This window comes from Odocoileus virginianus, chromosome 19 (assembly GCF_023699985.2).
Source record: "Odocoileus virginianus isolate 20LAN1187 ecotype Illinois chromosome 19, Ovbor_1.2, whole genome shotgun sequence".
Lineage (NCBI taxonomy): Eukaryota > Metazoa > Chordata > Mammalia > Artiodactyla > Cervidae > Odocoileus > Odocoileus virginianus.
The window spans coordinates 50445693-50470359 of record NC_069692.1 but is presented as its reverse complement, the minus strand read 5'-3'; the positions used below and the strand labels follow the sequence as shown (position 1 = coordinate 50470359).

General features: G+C 40.6%; 1 protein-coding gene across 3 annotated transcripts in view; it reads left to right on the top strand.

The window, feature by feature from the left end:
- Positions 1-24667, top strand: part of ADGRB3 (adhesion G protein-coupled receptor B3) — an 856417-nt gene that overhangs the window by 346986 nt on the left and 484764 nt on the right. For all 3 annotated transcript variants that reach the window (XM_070450225.1, XM_070450226.1, XM_020897092.2), the window contains 4 exons: positions 3407-3571; positions 4039-4203; positions 19751-19852; positions 20189-20295. In XM_070450225.1, coding sequence (XP_070306326.1) covers positions 3407-3571; positions 4039-4203; positions 19751-19852; positions 20189-20295 — 539 coding nt within the window. The remainder of the gene's footprint in view (positions 1-3406; positions 3572-4038; positions 4204-19750; positions 19853-20188; positions 20296-24667) is intronic.

The following is a 24667-nucleotide window of genomic DNA, read 5'->3' as shown; positions in this document are numbered from 1 at the left end:
GACACCTGGGCGTCCCCTTGGTCTCTCTCCACTCAGGGCCCTTCCCTCGCATCCCTGATCTCCCCAGGATGCCACCCGGGCACCTTCCCGCCTCCAGCTCAGAACCTCCTGGGCCTCTCCTGCCGCTCTTTCCTGCCTTGCACCAGATACGATCAGAGTCCCATTGAAATCCTCCAATGGCTGCTCAACGATCAGAGCAAAGAGATAAAATCCATAACACAGCTGACAAAAAGTTTGAAATCTGGCCCCTGTCTCTTCCCTGACCTCCCTGGTAGTTATTCACCTGGCTGTCTGGGTGATGCTCACAATGCCCCCCATTGGGTCCTGCCCAGCACCTCTGTGTATCTTCATGGAACAAGCGCTTTCCTGGGGACTTCCTATTATCCTTCAAGTGTCCTTGAAAACTTGCTTTGTCATGGAAGACTCCCCAGGCCCTGCAAACTCTTGTCTTACTCTGTCTTGAAATCATCCTTTGCAGCAATGCTATAGGATTAATTTATTTGGCATGTAACTAAATTTGTAACTTGTTCTAGGGAGTCCTTTTCTAAAATATGAGTTCTGCAATTATTATTTATCATATTCATTGCTACCTGTACCCATCTCCAAAATCAAGGTCTTGTCTTTTTAAGTGGTCAGTAAATATATTTGAAGAAATAAATCAGTAAAAAGAGATAATAGACACATAAAAGTAAATAGAAATGAAGAATGAGGTAATAGTTGTTTGGAGGATAATAACATCTAATTGAATTCATTTAGAGTCTCTTGGTTGGCATTCATCTTCAAGGTTGGTTTCACCTTGTACAGGCACACCTCAGAAATATCACAGGTTCAGTTCCAGATCACCTCAATAAAGGGAATATCACAATAAAGTAAGTCATACCAATTTTTTGGTTCCCCAGTGCACATAAAAATTATGTTTACATTATATTGTAGTCTCTTAACTGTGCAATAATAACATTATGTCTTAAAAACAATGTAAGTACCTTAACTTTAAAATACTTTATTGCTAAAAAATGCTAACCATCATCTGAGCCTTCAGGAAATTGTAATCTTTATGCTGGTAGAGGCTTTTGCCCACATGTTGGTGACTACTGACTGGTCAAGGTGGTTGTTGCTGAGGGCTCAGATGGAAGTGGTGATTTCTTAAAATGAGACAGAAAAGTTCCCCACATTGGCTGATTCTTCATTTCATGAAATATTTCTCTGTAGCATGTAATCCTGTTTGATAGCATTTTGCTGTAATAGAACTACTTTCAAGATTGACATCAGTCCTCTCAGACTTCCGTTCTGCTCTATCAGCTACATTTATGTCATATTTTAAATCCTTTGTTGTCATTCAACAATCTTCACAGTATCTTCACCAGGAGCAGATTCCACTTCAAGAAACTTTATCTACTTATCTATAACAAGCAATCCCTCAACCCTTCAAGTTTTATTATCAAATTGCAGTAATTCAGTCACATCTTAACGCTCCCCATATAATTCTAATTCTCTTGCTGTTTCCACATCTGCAGTTACTTCCTCCACTTAAGTCTTGAACCCCTTCAAGTCAATGAAGGTTGCAATCATTTTCCTCCAAACTTCTGTTAGTGTTGTTATTTGGAGCACTTCCCATGAATCATGAATGGTCTTAATGGCATCTAGGATGGTGAATCCTTTCCAGAAGGTTTCCTCTTCATTGCCCAGATTCATCAGAGGAATCACTATATCTGGTGCCTACAGGCTTATAAAATGTGTTTCTTAAATAATAGGACTTAAAGGTCAAAATATCTCTTTGATCTCCATCCATAAGAATGGACATTATGTTAGCGGGCATGAAAAAGCAACATTAGTCTCATTGTCCACATCAGAGTTCTTGGGCGACCAAGGGCATTGTCAATAAGCATTAACGTTTTGGGGAAAAAAAAAAAATCTTTTTTTCTGAGCAGTAGGTCAACAGTGGGCTTAAAATATTCAGTAAACCATGTTGTAAACAGATGTCCTGTCATGCAGGCTTTGTTGTTCCATTAATAGAAGAAATAGAGGAGATTTAGCATACTTTAAGGGCCCTAGGATTTTCAGAATGGTGAATGAGGATTGGCTTCAAGTTAAAAGCTACATTAGCCACTAACAAGAGTGTCAGCCTGTCGAATCCAGGCATTTACTTCTCCTCTCCAAATATGAAAGTCTTAGATGTCATCTTCTTCCAGTCGAAGGCTGCTTATATACAGTGAAAATCTGTTGTTTAGGGTAGCCACCCTCATGAGTTATCTTGGCCACAGCTTCTGGATAAATTGCCTCAGCTTCTGCATCAGCACTTGTTGCTTCACCTTGCACTTTGATGTTATGGAGACAGCTTCTTTTCAGCTTCATGAACCTGTCTCTGCCAGCTTCAAACTTTTCATCTGCAGCTTCCTCACCTCTCTCAGCCCTCATAGAATGGAAGATAGTTTGGGCTTCCCTGGTGGCTCAGAGGGTAAAGCGTGTGCCTACAATGTGGGAGACCCGGGTTTAATCCCCGGGTCGGGAAGATACCCTGGAGAAGGAAATGGCAACCCACTCCAGTACTCTCGCCTGGAAAATTCCATGGATGGAGGAGCCTGGTAGGCCACAGTCCATGGGATCACAAAGAGTCAGACACGACTGGGCAACTTCACTTCAGGGCCCTGTTATGTCTGGATGAGACTTCTGCTTATGGGAATGGTGTGGTTGGTTGGATCTTCTCTCCAGACCGGTCAAACTTTCTCTGTGTGAGCAGGAAGGCTTTGTTCATTCCAGTGTTCATAAGAGTAGCACATTTAATTTCCTTCAGGAGTTTCCTTTAGATCCACAACTTGGCTGACTGTCATGAGGTCTGACTTTTGGCCTGTGTCATCTTTCAACACGCCTTCCCCACTAAGCTTATTAATTCCTGGGTTTTGATTTCAAGTGAGAAATGTGTGACTCTTCCTTTCACTTGAATGCTTAGAGGCCTTTGCGGGGTTACAGGTTGACCTGATTTCATTATTGTTGGGTCTCAGGGAATAAGGAGGCCCAAAGAAAGGGAGAGAGATGAGGGATCAGCTGCCGGGTGGAGCAGTCAGAACACACACAAAACACTTATCTATTGAGTTCCCTGTCTGGTATGTGCCTGGTGCCCCAAGGCAATGACAACATTCACATCAAAGATCACTGATCATAGACCACCATAACAAATATAATAATCATAAAATGTCTGAATTATTGTCAGAGTTACTGAAATATGACACAGGAAGCAAATGTTGTTGGAAAAATAGCACTGATAGACTTGCCGTACACAAGGTCGCTAAAGAACTGTAATGTGTCACAAGCGCAGTATCTGTAGAGTTCAGTAAAGACCTGCGTCTACGTTGTATATAGCCTCCTCTCCTGGAAACTACCTCATCCCATCTCTGCTTCTGCCTTGCAGTCGACGGACAGTGGCAGGAGTGGAGCTCCTGGAGCCAGTGCTCCGTGACCTGCTCGAATGGGACCCAGCAGAGGAGCCGACTGTGCACCGCTGCCGCTCATGGGGGCTCGGAGTGCAGGGGGCCCTGGGCAGAGAGCAGAGAGTGTTACAACCCGGAGTGCACAGGTGAGGCCTGCGGGTTGCATTTACAGGATGCCTGCCGTTAGGCTCTGTGACAGAGCCATGCACGACAGTCGTGGGGTAAACCGATCGTTATACATTTTTATAAATGAAACCAATTCTGCCAAGGCTCATTCTACTGTATGTTGCATTAAGAAGGCAACAAAATTCAGCAACTTCTTAAATTAGATCAAATTAATTATATTATATTAAATATTGATTAAATCGATGAAGTCTAGAGCTGAACTTGTACTCTTTTTCAATTGTGTCCATTTGTAGATCCTGACAAGCCTATAGACGTTTCTGTTCATCACAGTGCTCTAAATCTGGTCAGAAAGTCAAATATTTGTGTATACTATATTTGCGGTGGTAGATTAATAAAAACTGAACAGTCGTGGTCCTCACATTTCAGAATACCTAAAGCGGTGAGTCCTATGTTACTGCCATTGACCGTGGTGGCGTGTTTCTTTCAGCCAATGGGCAGTGGAATCCATGGGGTCATTGGAGTGGCTGCTCCAGGTCCTGTGACGGAGGCTGGGAGAGAAGGATGCGGACCTGCCAGGGCGCGGCCGTGACCGGGCAGCCCTGCGAAGGGACAGGGGAGGAAGTGCGGAGATGCAGTGAGCAGCGCTGTCCTGGTGAGTGCACCCAGAGTGTCCCCGGGAGATACTCTGGTCCCTCAAAAAAAAAAGATGAAAGACATTGCCGTTGGTTGAAGGTAATGTTTCCTCAGTTTAAGTATTGCTGTTGGTAAGTGGCGATTCACTTCTTTCCCTAATGTATGAGGTTTCCTCTGTTTCTGTGTCATAGACCGTTTTCTTTGTTTCTTAATTGTTTGCTGCAAAATGAGTAGGCATATTGAACAATAACATGGGTAGACATGTTTGAAGTTACTAATAGTTTGGGGTATCATTTTTGTAACTATCTTAATGAAATATTTGTATACTGAGAGAACAAGTTGCCTTAGATTATTTTAGTAGAATATAGATGCACGAGAAAATACAAATATAAGGCTGAAACTCAGAAACTTGTAAATTCCACTGTTATTCCATCCTGATGTGTGACCTCAGACACCTCGGTTTGCCTACCCCATTCCCACTGCAAAAGGGAACCCCTATGAGGCACTCACTTTAAAATGACAGTGTCAGGTCTTAATTCATAGAGAAAGTCTGGAAGTATTGCTACATTAAAGTATTTTACATATAAGCATAGCATACAGGAAAGGTCAGAAATTGACCATATTATAAATCACATATATCTGAAAGCTCATGTAGAACAAAGACTCCTTCCTAAGAGTGTGCACATTTCATAAAATGCTGTTAACACTCAAGACTCAATAAAAAGTGAAAATTAGGATTTTAGAATGATATCATTGGCAAAATTTTGTAAACGTGCTAGACAAGCTAATAGCATGGAGTTTTAAAATTTCATTGCTGTGTATAAAACTCTGAATTTAAGAGATTCGAAGACCCAGTTAGAGTTGATGTTGCCACTGGTAACTCTTGTGGGCAAGCTCGCCAACTCTGGCTGTCTGGTCCTGCTGGGTGTGATGACTGCACCTGTTTGAGATTCCTTTTCAGTTCAGACAACTATGAATTTCTGTCTCTTATCTGACATGACTACTCCAATTTAGAAAAAACTCAATGAATTCTAAGAGTTATCTGGGATCAAAACTTTGTATATCTCCATATTTAGAATTCTAAAGACTTTTCATGGTTCAGCGATAATAGCAACAGAAACTAGACAACAATAAGTCAGTTATGTTCTTTTTAGGGCTTTAAAAAATCTAAAATTAGTTTTGCTCATTCTTAAAGCCATATGAATCCTGAATGATAAGAAGTAACCAGCATGGAGGGTTCTGTTGAGGATACCTACACCAATTAGCACTGTGAAATTTCTCCTCTGCTTCATAAAAATTAAGAAGCATTAAACAAAGGCATTTATTTTGCCCAGGGAGAAATTTCATTGGAACAGTAAGCATAATTAAATAAGAGCCTTTTTAATATTTGAAGTTATTTAAACTCATCTGAGCATGCCAAGGTTCTTAACCGGTCCTGTAACACTGACTTTCATGTGCAAATACAGATATAAGATGGTGCTGCTTGCACCAGATTTATAAAGATTGCCACCTGCTGTCTGGAAAACATTTTACATATCTATTTACAAAAAAAGATACTATACCTTGTTTGCTAGGTTTATTTGCTGGCTTTCATGATTTCAGGGAGATTAAAAAATTATATAAAACTGTCAACACTTTTTAGATTATATAAATATATATTTTGACATTAACCTTGATAGTTTCATTTTTATCTATTCAAAACTATGATTTAAATCATCTCCAAGTATGTAAATAACATTTTTTAATTAAAATGAATTATTGAGTTAGCTAAACAATTCACAAATTAATGCTTGTATGGGGGTAAAAAGATAATCATATTTACCAAATTTTTGAAAATATATCCTGATCTTTCACCTTCATACAAATCACATTGTCCATTAACAAGTGACTATTAATTTCAACAATAGTTCTGTCTCTGTATAGAAATTTTATCAAAATAAAAGTGGGTTTCTTTTAATATTTATCCTTTAACTTTTCCATGCACATCAATGTTATCTCCAGATTATTTTTTTTCAAAAAGGTAGGGATAATAAATAACTTAGTTTTCCACAGTGGACTTGATTTATACACTATATTGGCTTTTCAACTCAGAGCAGTTGTTTCTTTATGGTCAGTATATATTCCTTTTATAATTAGGAGCATAGGTTTTCTAATTTCTTCCACTAGATTGCTCCTAATTTGCACACTGGCAATATAAATTGAGAAAACTTTCAAATTATCTTAACAGTTGCTAAGTCATTTTTTCTTGCTTTGTCAAAGCTGAAGTTTTCTCTTAAAATAATATGCTTTTTCTAGTGCTATTTATAGTATTGTTCATTCTTAATTTTATTCATCTTGCTGGAAACAAATAAGTTAGCATTTATTTTTATGCTTAACTTAATTTGGATACAAAACTAATCAAGTTTGCCAATGAAACCCTCTGTTGTCAAGAAAGAAAAGTACAATATATGCACATCTTTGGGTAATTAATGAAAATAATGATTAATTATCTGGATTTAATCAAAAGCTCTTATGACATCTACTAAAAATGGAAAATATAAAATATTTTCCTAACAAGAATAGGATATTTCTTTCCTGGTAAATAGATCAAATAAAAGTATTGAAAAGAGCATCATCAATGTCCCTGTCTTCATAAGAAAGAGAACGAGAAAAATATTACATTGTTATTTTAAAAACTACTGCTAGTTAAGAAATAAAGGAGCTACAGGGGAGATAATTAGGTTGCCCAAATTTTAAATTGATCAAACTCAGCAAATAATGATTTTATTGATCTCAGTCTTGTTATATACTCAAGCTTTTTGGCTTAAACTAGTGGAATAATTTTGTTATATTGCTACAATGTGAAAACATACTATTTTTAGTCTTTTGTTTGGTTGGTTTTTTCTCCCCCAATTTTCCCCTGGTTAATATCATTCAGAAAGCAAAGTTACTGCTGATTCACCTATGTTAGCCTAGGCTTCCCAAGGCCTCTCTGCTCTGTGCCAGGGAAGGGCTCGCTCTTGCCAGAGCCCAGTTCTACGATCCATGAATCTTTAGTCATTAGTTACTAAATTGGAACCTGCCATTCACAGGCAGATGTTATACTTAATTTAGATATAACATGTTCTTCTTGGAGTCACCATTGCTTTGTCTACAAATGATGAGCAAACCCTGCAGGTAGAATGTGCTGAGGAAAACTTCGTAACAGCAACTTAAACTGCTTAAACTTAAACTGCTCCAGAGATGGAGCAGTTATTATGATTCTGAACTCTAGATCATCTGGTTTCTGGGTAACTTTCTTTTAGCAGGAAGAAAACATCACCACGCTTGCTTTCTTTGAGCTTTTATCTTCCCTGAGTGCCTCTCTGAATTGTCCAGAGCTGTGCTCCTCAAACTTTACTTGACAAATCCCTTTTAAAATTGCATCAAAAAACACTTAGGAATAAACCTGACCTAGGAGGTGAAAAATATGCTAAGAACTATAAAATATTAACAAAGGAAATTGAAGATGATTCAAAGAAATGGAAAGATATCCCATGCTCTTAGACTGGAAGAATTAATATTGTTAAAATGATCATACTACCCAAAGCAATCTATAGATTTAATGCATTCCTATCAAATTACCATGGCATTTTTTCACAGAACTAGAACAAATAATCCTAAAATGTATATGGGACTTTAAAAGACCCAGAATTGCCAAAGCAATCCTGAGGAAAAATTTAAAAACAGGAGGCATAACCCTCCCAGAATTCAGATAATATTACAAGTACACAGTAATCAAAACAACATGACATAGACACAAAAACAGACATATAGATCAATGGAACAGAATAGAGAGCCTGGAAATAAACCCGTACACCTATGGACAGTTAGTATTCAACAAAGGAGGCAAGGACTTAATTTCAAAAATGCTCAAACAGCTCATACAACTCAGTAACAAAAAAATACAACCCAATCAAAAAATGAGCAGAAGACTTAAATAGACATTTCTCCAAAGAAGACTTACAGATGGCCAACAGGCATATGACAAGATGCTCAACATCACTAATTATTCAGTTCAGTTCAGTTCAGTTGCTCAGTCGTGTCCGACTCTTTGCGACCCCATGAATCGCAGCACGCCAGGCCTCCCTGTCCATCACCAACTCCCAGAGTTTACCCAAACCCATGTTCATCGAGTCGGTAATGCCATCCAGCCATCTCATCCTCTGTCATCCCCTTCTCCTCCTGCCCACAATCCCTCCCAGCATCAGGGTTTTTCCAATGAGGCAACTCTTCACATGAGGTGGCCAAAGTACTGGAGTTTCAGCTTCAGCATCAGTCCTTCCAATGAACACCCAGGACTGATCTCCTTTAGGATGGACTGGTTGGATCTCCTCACAGTCTAAGGAACTCTCAAGAGTCTTCTCCAATACCACAGTTCAAAACCATCAATTTTTTGGCACTCAGCTTTCTTCACAGTCCAACTCTCATTATTAGAGAAATGTAAATCAAAACTACAGTGAGATACCACCTTATACCAGTCAAAATAGCTATAGTTAAAAAATCTATTACTACAAATAACAAATGGTGGAGAGGGTGTGAAGAAGAGAGAACCTTTCCACATTGTTGGTGGGAATGTAAATTGGTGCACCCACTGTGGAAAACAGTATAGAGGTTCCTCAAAACAAACAAAAATAGAGCTACCACATGATCCAGCAATCCCATTCCTGTGCATATGTCCAAACAAAGCTATAATTCAAAACTATACATGCGCCTCAAACTTTAGTGGACAGAATAATCACCCAGAGAGCTTGTTAAGACAGAGATTCATGGGCCAGAGTCCTCTGTCCCAAGGTTCTGATTCAGTAGGTCTAGTCCAGGCCTGGGGACCTGCATTTCCAACAAGCTCCCAGGTGTTGGCGGTAATGCTGCAGATGACCAAATAGGTTGCACTGGCCTTGAGTACAAGTAAGTAAATATAAGTGACAAAACTAGTGAAGAATGGAAAATGGTTCTCACCCTCAGCCACACTGTTGCAAGTTGCAATATCACCTTCATAAGACTGCAGGATTTTATTGTATTCACACTTCATAAATAAGGAGGGGTTGTTTCTGAAATCTGCTCATAACAAAAATATAGGTAATGCATTTCACATTCCCCTACCCAACTCTTGTTTCAACCACAATAAAATAGAAACACAGGCAATTAGCCAGCTGTTACGGACAAGGAATGGTTTCAGCAGGGCTCTTAGCTGTACAGTCCTGGTGCAGGAAGAACTGGGGTGTCACTGGAATCCATTTGAGGTGAAGTTGTGCATCTCAAGGACAATATCTTCTGTAGCAGAGCTGCTTTTTCACTGCCTGTCCCCATGCTCTGAGCTACTCTGCACACACACAGAGCTAGCTGTGTAATATCTGGAGCAGGGAGGTGTCAGGAAGGAGGATGGAATCTGTGCTCCTATCGACTTACATTCTCCTCCATTCCCAGGGGGAGGACTGGGGAATTAATTAACCACTTTCAATACAAATATTCTGTCTTTGTTAGAGACAAGTTTAACAAGTTAAAAAGTCAAGACTTCTAAGTCGTGTAGGCTGAAAGAGTTGTTTGATGGACTGAGGTCTACTACGTCCTCAGAGAGCGATTTCTCTCTGCCTTGTTTTCCCCATGATCACAGAGACGAAAATAACTGCAGCCACTCTGAGGGTTGTTATGACAATTATTTGAATTAAAAATATTTAATGCACTTGGAAGACTGCCTGATTCATAGGGATGTGTAAATATTGCTGTTGTAACGGTGTGTCAGCTTGAGACTGATAATAGTCATTCTCCATATAAGGAAGGCTCTTAAGAAACACATTTGATAAATACCCCTCTTCTTCCCTCAGACCTTAGCAGCACCATGAAGTCTTCACGTGTGTTGGTTCCACTGCTGAATTAGAACGGTGTGAGCCCAGAGGTGGAATCATCTCATTTACCTCTGCACCCCCAGCATAAGGGGTTCCTGAAACATTAGAATTAAAGAATTGCCAACAAGTCAGATTTGAGATGTGGGGTCACGCATCATGCATATTTTTCTTCTGTTTTCTGCATGCAGCGCTACAGTGTAGAATCAATTTCTCTTTAATGCTGAAATTCTAGCATAAGTGGGGAAAACTAATTTTCCACATCAAATTGATTTAAGTCCTGTATAATTTTTGCTATTTTTAAGAGACAGAAAATCAGTTTGAATAGACAGATTAACAGCTAATCACTAGGTAATTGCTACCTTGTTTTAAGGGAGCATGCTCACTGTGTACGTGTGCCTTCAAGTACAGTTGTATCTTACAGATGGGTTTTTATATCTTTACACTAGTGAGAGTAAACAGTGGAATTTTTCAGCTGATAAAACAGTCATGGTTCCATTTTGGTGAGGCATAAAAAAGCAAGTGGTTCACATTGCTACACAATAATATGTTTTTTATTTTGAGCACAGAACCGTGGCCTGAGCTAATTATATATTGCATAATTTACAAAATGCACACAGGTAGAATTAAGCAGAAAAAAAAAGTAACACAATTCTCTATTTCCAGCTTTTCTTTCTCTCCTGCACTTTAGTTTCATACACCAGCCAGCTTTTCAATGCCAGATAACTCCACATCAAAACTATTTTCAGCATCTCTCCTAAGCCGTATCCTCCCCGTGTTCTGTAACTCAGGGCAGAGCACACCAGACTTTCTTCTTGGAAACCCGAGTTCCATCTTTGCTCTCTCTCTCATCTTCTCCTCCTACGCGAGCCGTGGAGCTGAGCTGGCCATCCTCCTAAGTGGGTTGGAATCCACCCGCTTCCCTGGCCACTTCCTGTGATCCTCCAGCCTACATTCCTGACTACACCATTTCGATTGTCACAGGCCTGCCTGACTTCAGTCTCACTTTCCCTTGACCCACTCTGCAAACTGCCTGAACGGTTTTCAAAACATGACAGTATGTGTCCCTCCCCTTAAGTTCAAAGCCCTATTTTAGCTCTTACTTCACCCCACCCCCCTCCTGCAATAAGCCCCCTCTGGCCACCCCCATTTCTCCTTGCCATCCTGAAAGGTTCCCTGAGATTTGGACGGAGCAGGCTCTTCCTTCCCCGCTGATCCTGCTACACAGGCTTCCCTAGGCACACTTCCCATCCTCACGGGCTGATACTTCCTCGCCCTTCACACCTCCACTCGATCATCCTTCGGGAAGTCCTCCCCTGATATGCCCCTAGAGCAACTCCCCAAATCATAGTGTGCGCCCAGCTGCATTGCGATTTCTCTACTTATGTGTCCTTCACGGTCATGGAGTTGAGAGGCCCTGACTGTTCATGTCTATTTGTGTGTGTGTGCACTATCTATCAAGGAGGCTGGGACACGATAGGGGCTCAAATATTTATACAATGAATGAGTTCCCTTCCTGCCACTGAGGCGACCCAGAGAGAGTCTCACTCTTGGGAACTTCATAAACCTAAGATGGAAGAAAATATAATGCCATTTTACTATCTACATTGTTCTGTTTTAGGTATGAGCCGCAATAGAGCTATTTTCTGAACTAATTTTTTTTTTAAGATTTAATCTTCAAAGATGCCAAATAACTTTTGATGAAATATTTAACACAGCTGAGGGATTCGACATGCCTTCTAAAAAGCTGAGAATCCTGGGCCAATTTGCAACTTTGAATCTCTGATTCCCCTGGCATCTTCCTTTCTTGTCATTTGTGTACTGAGTAGAAACTCAGTACAAAAAGCATGATGAATCCTAAGCTTCATGAATTTGCAGGGCAGAGAACAAAGTTTGTTGACTTCTCTGGGTTTAAAAAATTACTGTGATTTTTTTTGTTTTTGAACTGGCTGAAGTACCCCCTTGTGATTGTCACCAGGCAAATGGGAATTAGTACTTACTTGAGTGGTGTGGTTGGAAAAATAGCTTTTTAATCAGCTTTTTCTTTCACCAGTTAGGCTATATGCAGATCATATCAGAGGATTCTGAATAGGGTCCCTGGGACACTTACTAAGTCAGGCACAGCCATACATGATCAATTTTTGTAATTATCCAGTACCATGGAAACCCATTTTGGCTAATTTTTAGGAAAAGTGTAGTAGCTAACTGCTCACTCTTATTGCTTCTAAATGAAATTTATTATTTACTACTGACCTATCTCACACACACACACAGGGTCCTTAGTACTTTGCAAAATCATCCTCATTCTCTGTCATCGTAGGCACTGGAATAATGGGGAAATAGACCTTTTGAGCATATTTGGTAGCTATGGGTTAAAAATACATGTGTGTATAGTTGTGAAAGTCACTCAGTAGTTTCTGACTCTTTGTGAACCCATGGACTATACAGTCCATGGAATTCTCCAGTCCAGAATACTGGAGTGGGTAACCTTTCCCTTCTCCAGGGGATTGTCCCAACCCAGGGATTGAACCCAGGTCTCCTGCTTTGCAGGCGGATTCTTTAGCAGCTGAGCCACAAAAGAAGCCCAAGAATACTGGAGTGGGTAGCCTATCCCTTCTCCAGCAGATCTTCCCAAACCAGGAATCAAACTGGGGTCTCCTGCATCACAGGTGGAATCTTTACCAACTGAGCTACCAGGGAGTAGTTACCCACTATCTTTTAGCAGACCTGTAAGTGCTGTGTGTCCTAAGGATGAAACTAAAATCGTTTTCTTCATGGTGCTCACACTGTAGCAGGAGGAGGCAAAAAATAATATATAAAGCAGAAAACCGTGCAGACGTATATGGTTAGGAGTGTCTTGGGGAACACACGGGCAGAGGAAGGACTGGAGGCATAGGGTCGGCAGGCAGGCTGTCTCTGAGAAGGCGGGCTGAAGCAGAGCTTGAAGGCAAGGAGAGGAGCCAGGAGTTTTAGGGAAGGAAGCGGGGCAGTGTCCCGGGCAGAAAGAAGCGGTGCCCGGGCTCTAGCGTGGGGTCCTCGCGAAGCTGAAGACGCCTCCAGGGGGCAGTAGGAGCGGAAGCGGAGGAGCTGACGAAGGAGCAAGGCTGTAGGGTCTTGTGACTCCTGCTCCTTAAGTCGCTCAGCATCGCGCTTCCATGGAGAGAACGTCCCCCCAAGTAATGCACCTTTTAAAAAAATTGAGCACTGATCCTAGCCTGCCTTGATTTTGAACTTCAGTTCCAGGTGTGAGCTGGGTAACTGTTTCACCCTGTTGGCCCACTCTTGCCATCTAGTGGGGAAAGTGAAAGTCTTCAAGCCAGAATACTGGCGTGGGTAGCCTTTCCCTTCTCCAGCGGATCTTCCCAACCCAGGGATCGAACCCAGGTCTCCCACATTGCAGGCAGATTCTTTACCAGCTGAGCTGTCAGTGAGTACTTGTAATTACCAGATTTTCTTACTCCCAAGGTGGACTGGGGCAGGGCACTCTTGGGAATAACAATGGATGTGAGAAATTTTCGGAAACCTTACCTGGAAATGAAGAAATCAGGGTGCAGATGACTCTATCATTGACATGTCAAGACTGAATCAGGAACGAAAACTGAAAGCTATAGCAACAGGTTTCATGAAATGTATTTCAAATTTCATCAATGGAACTGGTGAAAATTTGGGTTTGAAAATAGTAAAAAGGTACAAGTGAAGTGAAAAATGACAAAGGAAGAGTTAATTAGGTGATGTTGAGCAGAAGCTGGGTTATATAGCAAAAAGAAGAGTCAAATGCCATGGTAATGTTAGATTGATCACTGCTAAGCTTTCTTAAAATAGACTAGCTTTATATAGAATTCAACTATGGAATAAACTGTACATGATGCATTCTGTGCATTTTAACACATAATTTTCCTTTTCATGTTCTATAGTAGTTTGGGTTGACATTTACAGAAGCACAATTATCATCTGTTACAGTGTTGTCCAGGATGGTGGATATTAAAATTTTAACTTGCGTTAATAAAAATTAGATATATTTAAAACTCAGTTCTCAGTCTTCCTTGCCACACTCCAAGTGCCCAGTGGCCACTGACTAGAGGCTACCATATTGGACAGGGAAATTCTCCTTTCTATCATCGTGGAAAATTCTACTGGGTGACACTAGTCTTATATTGTTTCCTCAGTAAAGCTGATTTACTCAACAAACATGTTTTGAATCTTTACTACATGCTAGACATCATAACAGTTCATTACAGCAGGTGAAAGATAAATAAATAAAACATAACTAGTCTCCTAAAGGGCAAAATTTAGGAGTTGAGAAGGTTTACACCTGTAACCGGATGCTTTCCATCCACTGTGAGAAGAGTTATAATACTTGCATATCCAGTGACTGAGGTACTGAGAAGACTTCCCAGAGGATCCACAATTTAAGATGTGTTTTAAAGATAAACGGGAATGTTAACAAAAAACAAGGAGGGACGTGAATATTTTAAGTAGAGGATATAGCTTCTGCAAAGTCAAGGAAGTGTGAATTTGTATGGAGTATCTGGAGGATTATGATTCTATGTGGCTGGCTGGTTCATGGGAGAATAAATATGAGTTGTGATTGGAGAGCAAGGCTAGGGCTTGCTGGAAGGGCCTTTTCTATCACAGCCAGAACAGTTATCTTTATCCTGTCAGATGACTGGAAAACCATGGAAAATTTTATGCAGCACATTATGGGATTACTCTTCATTTTAGAGATCACTGTATTGATGTGGTATAAAAATTGCATTGAACATTCATGTCAATGTATGGCAAAAACCACTACAATATTTTAAAGTAATTAGCCTCCAATTAAAATGAATTTTTAAAAAAAGGAAAAAAAAATTGCATTGAAGAGGAAAGATGCTGAAGAATAGAAGCACTTTACATCCTGCATCTTACATGTAATAAATATATCTATATTTGGAATAAAAAATCAATTCACCTCTCTGAGCTTGTTTTCCCATTTGATCAATGCAGCTAATAGTCTCTATCCTATAAAGTTGTTGGGGAAATTAAATGAGTCCATTCATGTAAGACGGTTAGTAAGGGCTCAATAATATTACTGTTATTAACTTTGAAATTGTCTAAGGAAAGCTTTTAACATGAAGAAAATGTAAGGGGTGGATGATTCTGCAAAAATGCAATGAATGCAACAGGGAGAAAGAATGATACAAGTGCTTGAGAGAAAAGAGCCTTCTAAGACCTTAAAGAAAGTGTTTCCAGGTAGGAGGGAGATGTCAAAGGAACATGTGCCATGGGTGAGGTTCTGTGAATGATGACCAAGGTGAGTGTGTTGAGTTTGGCTGTTAGGAGATCACTGGTGGGTGAGGACAGGGCATTTATGAATGTGGGGCTGGTGAAGGTTGGATCAATAGCTAAACCACCCGCCAAACAAAGATTCCATGACTTGGAGACAGGTGGCTGTGTGTTTTAATGAGAATCTAGATTATGTATATGTTATACACACACATATAAACTCAATATGAGGGAGATTATCAAGGTAGCAAAGAGGGTGTGCAGGATTCAGGGCTCTAGAATCAGTCCTGCTGATACTTCTACCAGTCCCATCACCTGGACAAGCCTCTTCTTTGGGGGCCTCGGTGCCCCAACCATAAAGAACAAGGAGATTGATCAGGTGCTCTTCAATATCACTCCCAGTTCTAAATGCCCACATTTAAACTACTCATCTCAGTGAATTATTATTTCAAGAAAGTATTATTTCAAGATGGCAATGTCTCAAAGTGCATTCTTCATCTACTAACAACTCTAATGGGTCCTAACAATGTCCTAAACTCTGAAGTAGAATTAGTATCTAGATTAGCATGACTTAAATAATATATTGTCCCCAGAACAAGAAATTTCTCACCGGTATCACACTCATATATAGGTATTCATTCAACATTGGATGACATCTCTGTGCCAAACACACCTTTATGTGTAAGATAGAAAGGACCTAACATCCCAGACAAGTTGTGAGGACAAATATATAAATGTCAATGCTGTGTGGGAGCAGAACAGCAGGTGTGTCTGGAAAAGTCACAAGTGTTCTTTCTAGGAGTAAGGTGTCAAGTTTAGTACAACATATGCTTTTTTCTTTCACAAATTGTTTAGTATTTCTAGTATGCATCTGTTATTCTTGAAATTCCCTTTATCTTTCTTGGCTCAGTAATCAAATTGAGCTTTTGAAGGAAAAGAAAATAATTCATTTATTTTTATATGATGTAGTGTGATTGCCTTTATTGCTCTTATATGAAGAAAAACAAAGTTATATGCTTTGTCCTTTATGTTTATTTACTGTTAACACCGACAGTTAATAATTCTGATATGACTTTCAGTTTATTAGAAATCATTTTATTGTGTAACATCCCAGGACTTTATGAATAATGATGAGTATTGGAAAGACTATTTACACGTTTGAATATGATATAATGTTCAGTTTTTAGGTATATTGCAGATACTGTTCATGACACCAATTGTCTCACTGTTCACACTGTTCACTGAAGTCATGGTAGGCAAGGCGCAAGCTAAGAGGCTGGAAGAAAATGTGAGGAACTGTAGGAACTGCAGACACATTTATTCTCTCCTGGGTGGAACAGCAGCCCTAGCAGCAGACATAACATAACACAACATAACTGCACAGAACCCTTCCGGGCTTTTCCAGGTGAAGCATATACAGGCGAACACGAAGTAGCCCGTGACTAAGCGGGTAGCTCCTGATGTGCATGTGCAGTGCTTTAAGTGAGCTCAGCTGTAGCCCAAACCTCCTGATGCAAATACGCAGTGCTATAAAGGAGCTCAGTGATTACAAATGGATCTCATTATTTATAAAACGTGAGGCAAAAGAGCCTGACCACACTATCTCGGCTAATTTGCCCTCTCCCCACACTCCACCCCTTCAGGGTCTCTCACTTCACAGTCTATACGGACTCCATCTTCTGTGATATGCCTTTGGTGAGTAACACTGACCCTTGGATCTACATCTTGGAACAGCATTAGCTACAACAACAAACAGTTACATCCCCAATACATAGCAAAACCCAATGCCAGGTATCGCCTGGAACTCATAGTCCTTACCCTCATGGGGCTAGAACCACCCACCATATGTGGAGTGCCTTTATCTTGCATGGCCAAGTCCAGTCTACCATCTGTCCTTGTGAAATTGCAGGAAAGCCTCCACAGGGGCAACTCTACCCCTATGGGTGTTTTTTCTTAAGGACCCAGAAAACCCCACAGGCGTCAGGCCCACCCCTTCAAGGAGGGAATTCACAGATCACCCACAAGATTCCAAATGCTTTCACAGTGCTCCAAATCTTCAAGAGAGTCAAAGGTTAGTAACACATCATAGGACACAGCCTTTATACATTGTTGTGGGGAGAGACTTTCCAGCCTCTTGGCTCATGCCTTGCCCTCAGCAGTGTGAACAGAGAGACAACTGGAGTCCCCAACAGGATTAGCAATACAGCTGTTCTACTGAATCTACAGCATGGGACACACAGCGTAAATTTACATTATACACCATAGGACACAGCCCTTAACGATATGCCTCGACACAAATCAACCCACATTGGCATCTGCATATCTGATGGAAGCCTTGCTAGCTCAGGGCCCCTTCAGGATCTTCACACTTTCAAAATGATGTCTAGCATGCCATCTCTTTACCACTCCCAAGCTAGCCACCATGGAGGTCACCACGTCGATGGGGCGCCCAACCCAGGGTGCGGGAATAGCAGTCAGGGATCCAGAAGAGGTCAAAGGGCACTGTTCAAAATGGCGTCTGGCACACCATCCCTCTGCTTCTCCCAAGCTAGCCACCATGGAGGTCACCACCTAGATGGGGCGCCCCACCCAGGGTGCGGGAGTAGCAGTCAGGGATCCAGAAGAGGTCAAAGGGCACTGTTCAAAATGGCGTCTGGCACACCATCCCTCTGCTTCTCCCAAGCTAGCCACCATGGAGGTCACCACCTAGATGGGGCGCCCCACCCAGGGTGCGGGAGTAGCAGTCAGGGATCCAGAAGAGGTCACCGGGGCACTGTTCAAAATGGCGTCTGGAGTGCCGCCAGTAAATCGCTCATCATCTGGGCCTCAGGCATCTGGGTTACATAGCGACTGCCTCATGCCCAGTTCTCTCGCCGCTTGGGTCAACGCGGCAGTTACACCTTTTACTCCCAGCCTGGGGCTCTCCCACGTTCACCCTCATGGTGCAGATGGCAGTGTCAATCCATTCCATGAGGGTGTGCGTTGGCTTAGGCGCCCCCTGCATGAGCCGCCTAGCATTCTGCCTCACTTGTCTCGACGAGGGGTGAATGGCTATCGCCATTCTGCTCCATCCCCCGAACACAGGATACTGTCCACCTGTGTCCCAAAGTCACAAAAGCCATGCTGCCAAGGGTTCCCCTCGCCTTTGCCGAAATGGCGTACCCAAGCCGATCAACTCCACCTGAGTAGATGGTCGGTATGTTTTGAACTCAGTCACATCGGGGGCCCTTTGAGGACGCGCACCCCGGACCATAGGCTGCTCATGCTTCACCTTCTGCTGCACAAAAGGCCTCGCTGCCAAGCGGGGACCCGCGGTCTCATAGCATTGATATCACCATCACTTACCGCCTTGCTGTCCGAGATGCTGACTTCTTCAGGGCCACTGGCTTCTTGCTCTAATGCCAATATTTGTTGCTGTAGTTCTTCAAGTGACTCTTCACATTGCACACCAACGCAGCATTATGGGGAGCACTACCCATATTCACCTGCAGGGTAGTCAAGAAAATCTGCCCCACGTGCCAGCTGCAGTCCTTGCTGCCTTGCTGGGCAAATGGGAACTCGTTGCCTGCAACGCCTTTTCAGTGCTATCTGGTGAACCATCCACCGCCTCCCAGTCTTCCACTGGAACCCATCCGAGAGGATCGTGGCCACGTGGTACCACATGCTATGGGGTGGCCGCTGGCTTCCTCCATCCAGTGGAGTCTCCGGCTCTTCTACCTGCTGGGTATCCTGCCACCTCTTCTGTGGAGCCTCAGACTCCTCTACCAGCTGGGTATCCTGTTCACTACACCAATTGTATTGCGGATCCTGTTCATGACACCGGCTGTCTCACTGTTTACACCGTTCACTGAACCCATGGTAGACAAGGTGTCAGCTAAGAGGCTGGAAGAACATGTGAGGATCCGTAGGAAGTGCAGACACGTTTATTCTCTCCTGACTGACACGACAGCCGCAGCAGCCGACATAACATAACACAGCATAACCACACACAACCCTTCTGGGCTTTTCCAGGTGAAGCATATACAGGCGAACACAAAGTAGCCTGTGACTGAGCGGGTAACTCGTGATGCGCATGGGCGGTGCTATAAATGATCTCAACTGTTACCTAGTCATTGTTGACAAAACGTGGCGAGAGAGAGCCTGACCAGCCATCTTGGTTTGCTCCCTTCCCCACAATAGGCATGTTCAAATGACTTTTTTTTTTTTTTTTTATTCCTAAGCTTTCTTTGGAAAGTGCTTATTTTCTGTGAGGATTTTGTAGAGAATGAAATGAAAGCTACTAGCGTTTTCTTTCTGAAGACATCTCTAACATTTCAATAGACACCACACTTAAAAAAAAAAAAGACAGCTCTCTTCAATCCTGCGTTTCAGGATTGCTTATTGCCAGCATTTAAAAAATAAACACCACCAGTGTTCAAGTCCCTTTGTTTTAAATTGCAGCACCCTATGAAATATGCCCAGAGGATTATCTGATGTCGATGGTGTGGAAGAGGACTCCAGCCGGCGACTTGGCCTTCAATCAGTGCCCGATGAATGCCACAGGTAATGTAGGATGACCCTCAAACCCAGACGATGACCACCCACCACCAGCAGCCTGCTGTGTTCTTCTGTCCTGTTTTGTCCTTTATCTAAAAATAAGTCTGTCTAATAAGCAGTTAATAAAGCAATTTTAGTAAAGGGCTTCGTAAGTGGAGCCTATGAAGAGATCTGGAAAATCTTGCCGATTCAATGGTTTCTCAGTGTGAGTAATATGCATTGTGAAAATAATCAAAGGGACAATTGACATGCATGTTTAGAGTGTGAAAATGTAGACACCCAGGTTTTCAGCCTGCCTCTAAGGCTCCCTGTCGTAAAGCTCTCTGTTTTTGTGACTCGCAGGCACCGCTAGCAGACGCTGCTCGCTCAGTCTTCACGGAGTGGCCTTCTGGGAACAGCCGAGCTTTGCAAGATGCATATCAAATGAGTACAGACACTTGCAGCATTCAGTAGGTGCAAAGCCAGCTTTAGTACTTGCTCTGTTTAATTCCTGTTAATGATCTCTGCGTGAGAGTTTAGTCTGCTGCTACAGAATCAAATCGGGAAAATCTCTGAAAATAACTCCTGAAGTAAAAAAGCCTGTGCTGGAAAGCCAACTTTTATAAATCAGCGCTAAACTGTTTTATTCCGAGGGTTTGGGATTTTATGGATCCTGCTTGGATCCTGCTATTTAAATGAATGGATTCCTTGTCTATTGGGGGAAAGTCCTGAATAAAATCTGTTACTCGGGTTTATCTATATGAGTTAAACTATATATATCATGACTGGCACAAATCAGTTACCTAGTGCATAAGACTTATTTCAAAATACCATAAATTTTAAAATTAAATTCTTTAATATTTTAGTACTCAGGAAATAATAAAGCTGTGTCATATAGGTATCAAAAATTTCACTGCATTTTGACATTAAGACACCAAAAAAAAAAAAAGACAGTGTTATTTTATCAGAGAAAATCAGTTACTCACAAAAGATGACATGGGAGAAATTTCCAGAAATAGCCCCTCTTCTCCCACACATCATTGAATTATTCAGAATATGCTATATGGTTATTTTGAGCACAGTTAAATGTTGTTAGGTTTTTTTACCGGTGCAAGTCATTGTCATTTTTGGAGACTGTTGTCATTCATCCTGACAGTCAAGAAAGCTTCCTGTGTGAACAAACATTACGGGGCTCAGAACAAAATACAAGGCAGAGCCTTGGAGAACCCAACATTGGAGGGATGCTGTGCAGTCAAGAGCCCTGAAGTTTTGTTGTGCTTATATTTTCCTTCATTTTCTTAGTGCTGCTCACAAATAAGCATAATTTAAAAAAAAAAAAGAACTTTCTTGCTCATGGATGAAGAAGTAGCTTGTGCAATAAGAATGCTTATTAATGAAGTGAATATATTTGACTCATTATCAGTAAACCAAAAAAGCACATTTTAAAAATATCTGAAAACCAAATTCTGTCTAGTATGTTTACTTTCTAAATCAGTAATCAAACTGATGATTTATTTGGCTACATAGAGCCTTATTTCTGTTGTTGTGTATATATACATTTATGTACACACATATATGTGTACATGGGCTCCCCTGGTGGCTTGGATGGTAAAGAATCTGCCTGCAATGTGGGGAACCTGGGTTCAGTCCCTGAGTTGGGAAGATCCCCTGGAGGAGGGCATGGCAACCCGTCCTATATTCTTGCCTGGAGAATCCCCATGGGTAGAGGAGCCTGGCAGGCTATAGTACATGGGGTCGCAAAGAGTCAGACATGACTGAGCGACTAAGCACAACACACATATGTGTGTATACATACTTGCTATTATATATATACACATTAATACAATTATACACAAATACATATATTTAATAATATACTTATGTGCATATAAGTATTTGGTGATATATGACCTCACTGAGCTTTACTTGTGTCAAAATTAAAATATTTCAGAATTAAGTATAACCAAAGACTTTCTTATGAATTTAATTTTAAATGAATTTTATTTTTGCCTAATTCTAGACATGGTACTTTGTTTACTTCATCTTAATATTCATATTTAGTTCTTATTTATTTATGGTAATAAATGAGAATAATTGTATCAATTAAGTAAACCATAGGTCAAGTCTTACAAATTTGTTAAGAATGAATAATATCATTTGGCGTAAAATGTTTGCTTTTTAAATTCATCATTTTGTACAGTAATACTTAAATGTACTTGCCTTCTGTGAGTACAGGTCATCTGCTAATGGAGAGAAATAGAAACCCACTGTGAAATAGGAGAGATGGCCTCATGTTGTGAGTCACATAGAAATCATTCAGTTACTGATTGGACAGCCCATGAGTCTGTGCCCCTGCTCACTTGCAGGCAGAAATCAAGTGCACGGTTTTGTAGAATAAGAAACAGCCTCAGGGCATTCAGCTCCCACATATGACCAAGCATACTCGACTGGGCACTTTCACAGATTAATTCCAGTCCCCACCACCACCTGCAATATGGGCATCCCTGCCTCAGTCCCATGGAAAGAAATTGAATATCCTGGGAGCAGTCCAGTTAAGTCAGGCAAGAGTGAAAGCTGCATCCCAGGTGCAATTGTTCCAAAGCTTAACCTTCTTTCTGGAAGTCATGCTCCCTTCTGAGTCTTTGATTTTAAATCCTCTGCCCTAGTGCTATAGGCACCATTTGCTGATTGTATGTCCTTTGGAAAAGTCATGTGATCTCATTCAAGTCTTGGTTTGCTGTTTGCAAGATGAAATTGATAGCATCATCTTAACATCTCTGGAGGTTTTGAGTAAGAGTAGATGAGATACTGTATGTGAGATGTTTGCAATGTGCTATGTAAGTATGAGGTATTAATATCTACAGGTACAGAAAATGGGTTGAGTTAAAAAATTAAGAGTAAAATTTTAGAATTTAAGTTAACTTGAAATGTACATGTGAAAAATTACAGACAAATACGGATGAATGGATAGATAGAAAGGCAGGCAGGTGGGTAATTGAATGGATAGATGGATGGATAGTTTTGATGTCATATGTATTTTTGCATGTGAATTTGGTTTATATGCACATACAGAAACATACACACAGTTATACATGCATACAAACACGCATCTAGTACTTTCCTGGGGACCATGGTCTTCTCCTTTACAAATTCAGGGAAGTATAGCACCAAAGGATGCCTTAAAGAGTGTTTACCTAGTACATGGAGCTCATCATATGTACTCTGAAAGATCAGTTGGAGATGGGAATTAAATCCTTTTCTTTGCATGCTTATGGCTTCACATACTTTGTCTGAGTAACAAAGCTAGGTAGTACTTCAATGTAGAATAGTTCTGATTCCCCAAACTTCTGAAATTGCTTTTGATGATTCTGCATCTTCTCTTCTAGTAGAGTTTGTTGTTTCACAATTTAATGTCCTATTTCTCTTGGGGTATTTAATTTCTTGCTGCTCTACATTTGTGAAAGTCATTAAATGTTGATTGTCACCCACTGCAGAGACTTATTTAAAATAAATAGATCTGTATTTTCCAGCTTTTCACATATAGATCACAATATATGTGCACACACACATAGATTACAATATTTTATATACACATTTTTTAAAATTACATGAAGACTAAGTTTGAAGTGATATATTGCCAACAAACATTAGTTGAGTGCATTCATGACCTCTTCTATACCAGTTGAGGTAGAAAGGAATCATCAATTAATTTAATATATGAACTTACTCATCTGTCATATTGAATGTTCATTGAATTCTTTGAGGACAGAAATCATTTCTATTAAGCTTTATTTCTCTAATGTCCAACACAGTGCTAAATGTGTTCTAGCATTCCATAAATGACTGCACCTTTTCTTATCAGAACGGGGATGTGCCAGCTGGAGGTTCTAAGAAGGTTTCATTGTTCACAGGATTTCATGTTTGTGAATTTTAACCCCGTGAAATTAATAGTACTATCCCTCACCTGCAATTTTCCTAGTCCAAAACCATCTAGAAATGTGGAGTGATTTACAAGTTTACTTTATGAAATAATTTGGCAATTCAAGAAGAATTTCAATAAGCTGAACTTCATGAAGTCTTTTTGGAAAGTTTGTAAGATACAAAATTGAACACTGTGATCCAACTACTGCTTATTTAAAAAGTGACAAATGAACACATATTTTAAAAAGAGAGAATAAAGGAATAAAGTGTTTAATGTAGTGGGATTTTTGGAGAATTCAGTTTTTTTTTCCATATGCTAATATTTAATTTCATACTCTGAGCTACTTTTTGAATTTTATACCCAGCAAGAAAGAAAAAATTTCAGAACCGATTGAGAACTAGGCACAGGGACAAGGAACATTAAGAATACTGTTTTTTTTTTTTTTTTAAACTTATTAAATTATTTGGGGAAAATGGGTGATATTGCAGGCCAAGTGGGCCAGTTCCCAACCCCGAAATTAAATAGACCATTTAGTCTTTCTTATACCTGAAAAATTAAGATAACTCTTTCTCCCCCTTCCTCTCTAATTCTCTCTCTCATTCTCTCCCTCTCATTCTGTCTTATTCACATTCAAGTTCATACTTACACATACACACACCTGAAATGACAGATGACATAGAAATAGCAGTTCTATAACAAAAGGAATTGAGCCAGACATGCCAATGCTGTCTCATAAATTCATCAGGCAGAAAAGTCACTCCTTCCATGGAGAGGAGTGTGTGATTGGGGACTGAAAAAGCTTGCAAATATTCCTCTATATTCACAGAAATAGAAAGAATTGGTATAAAGGTTTCCTTTAAAGTCATTCTGCCTTATAACCTCTGTTTCCTATTTTTCAAACTGTCATTTAACAGTGAATA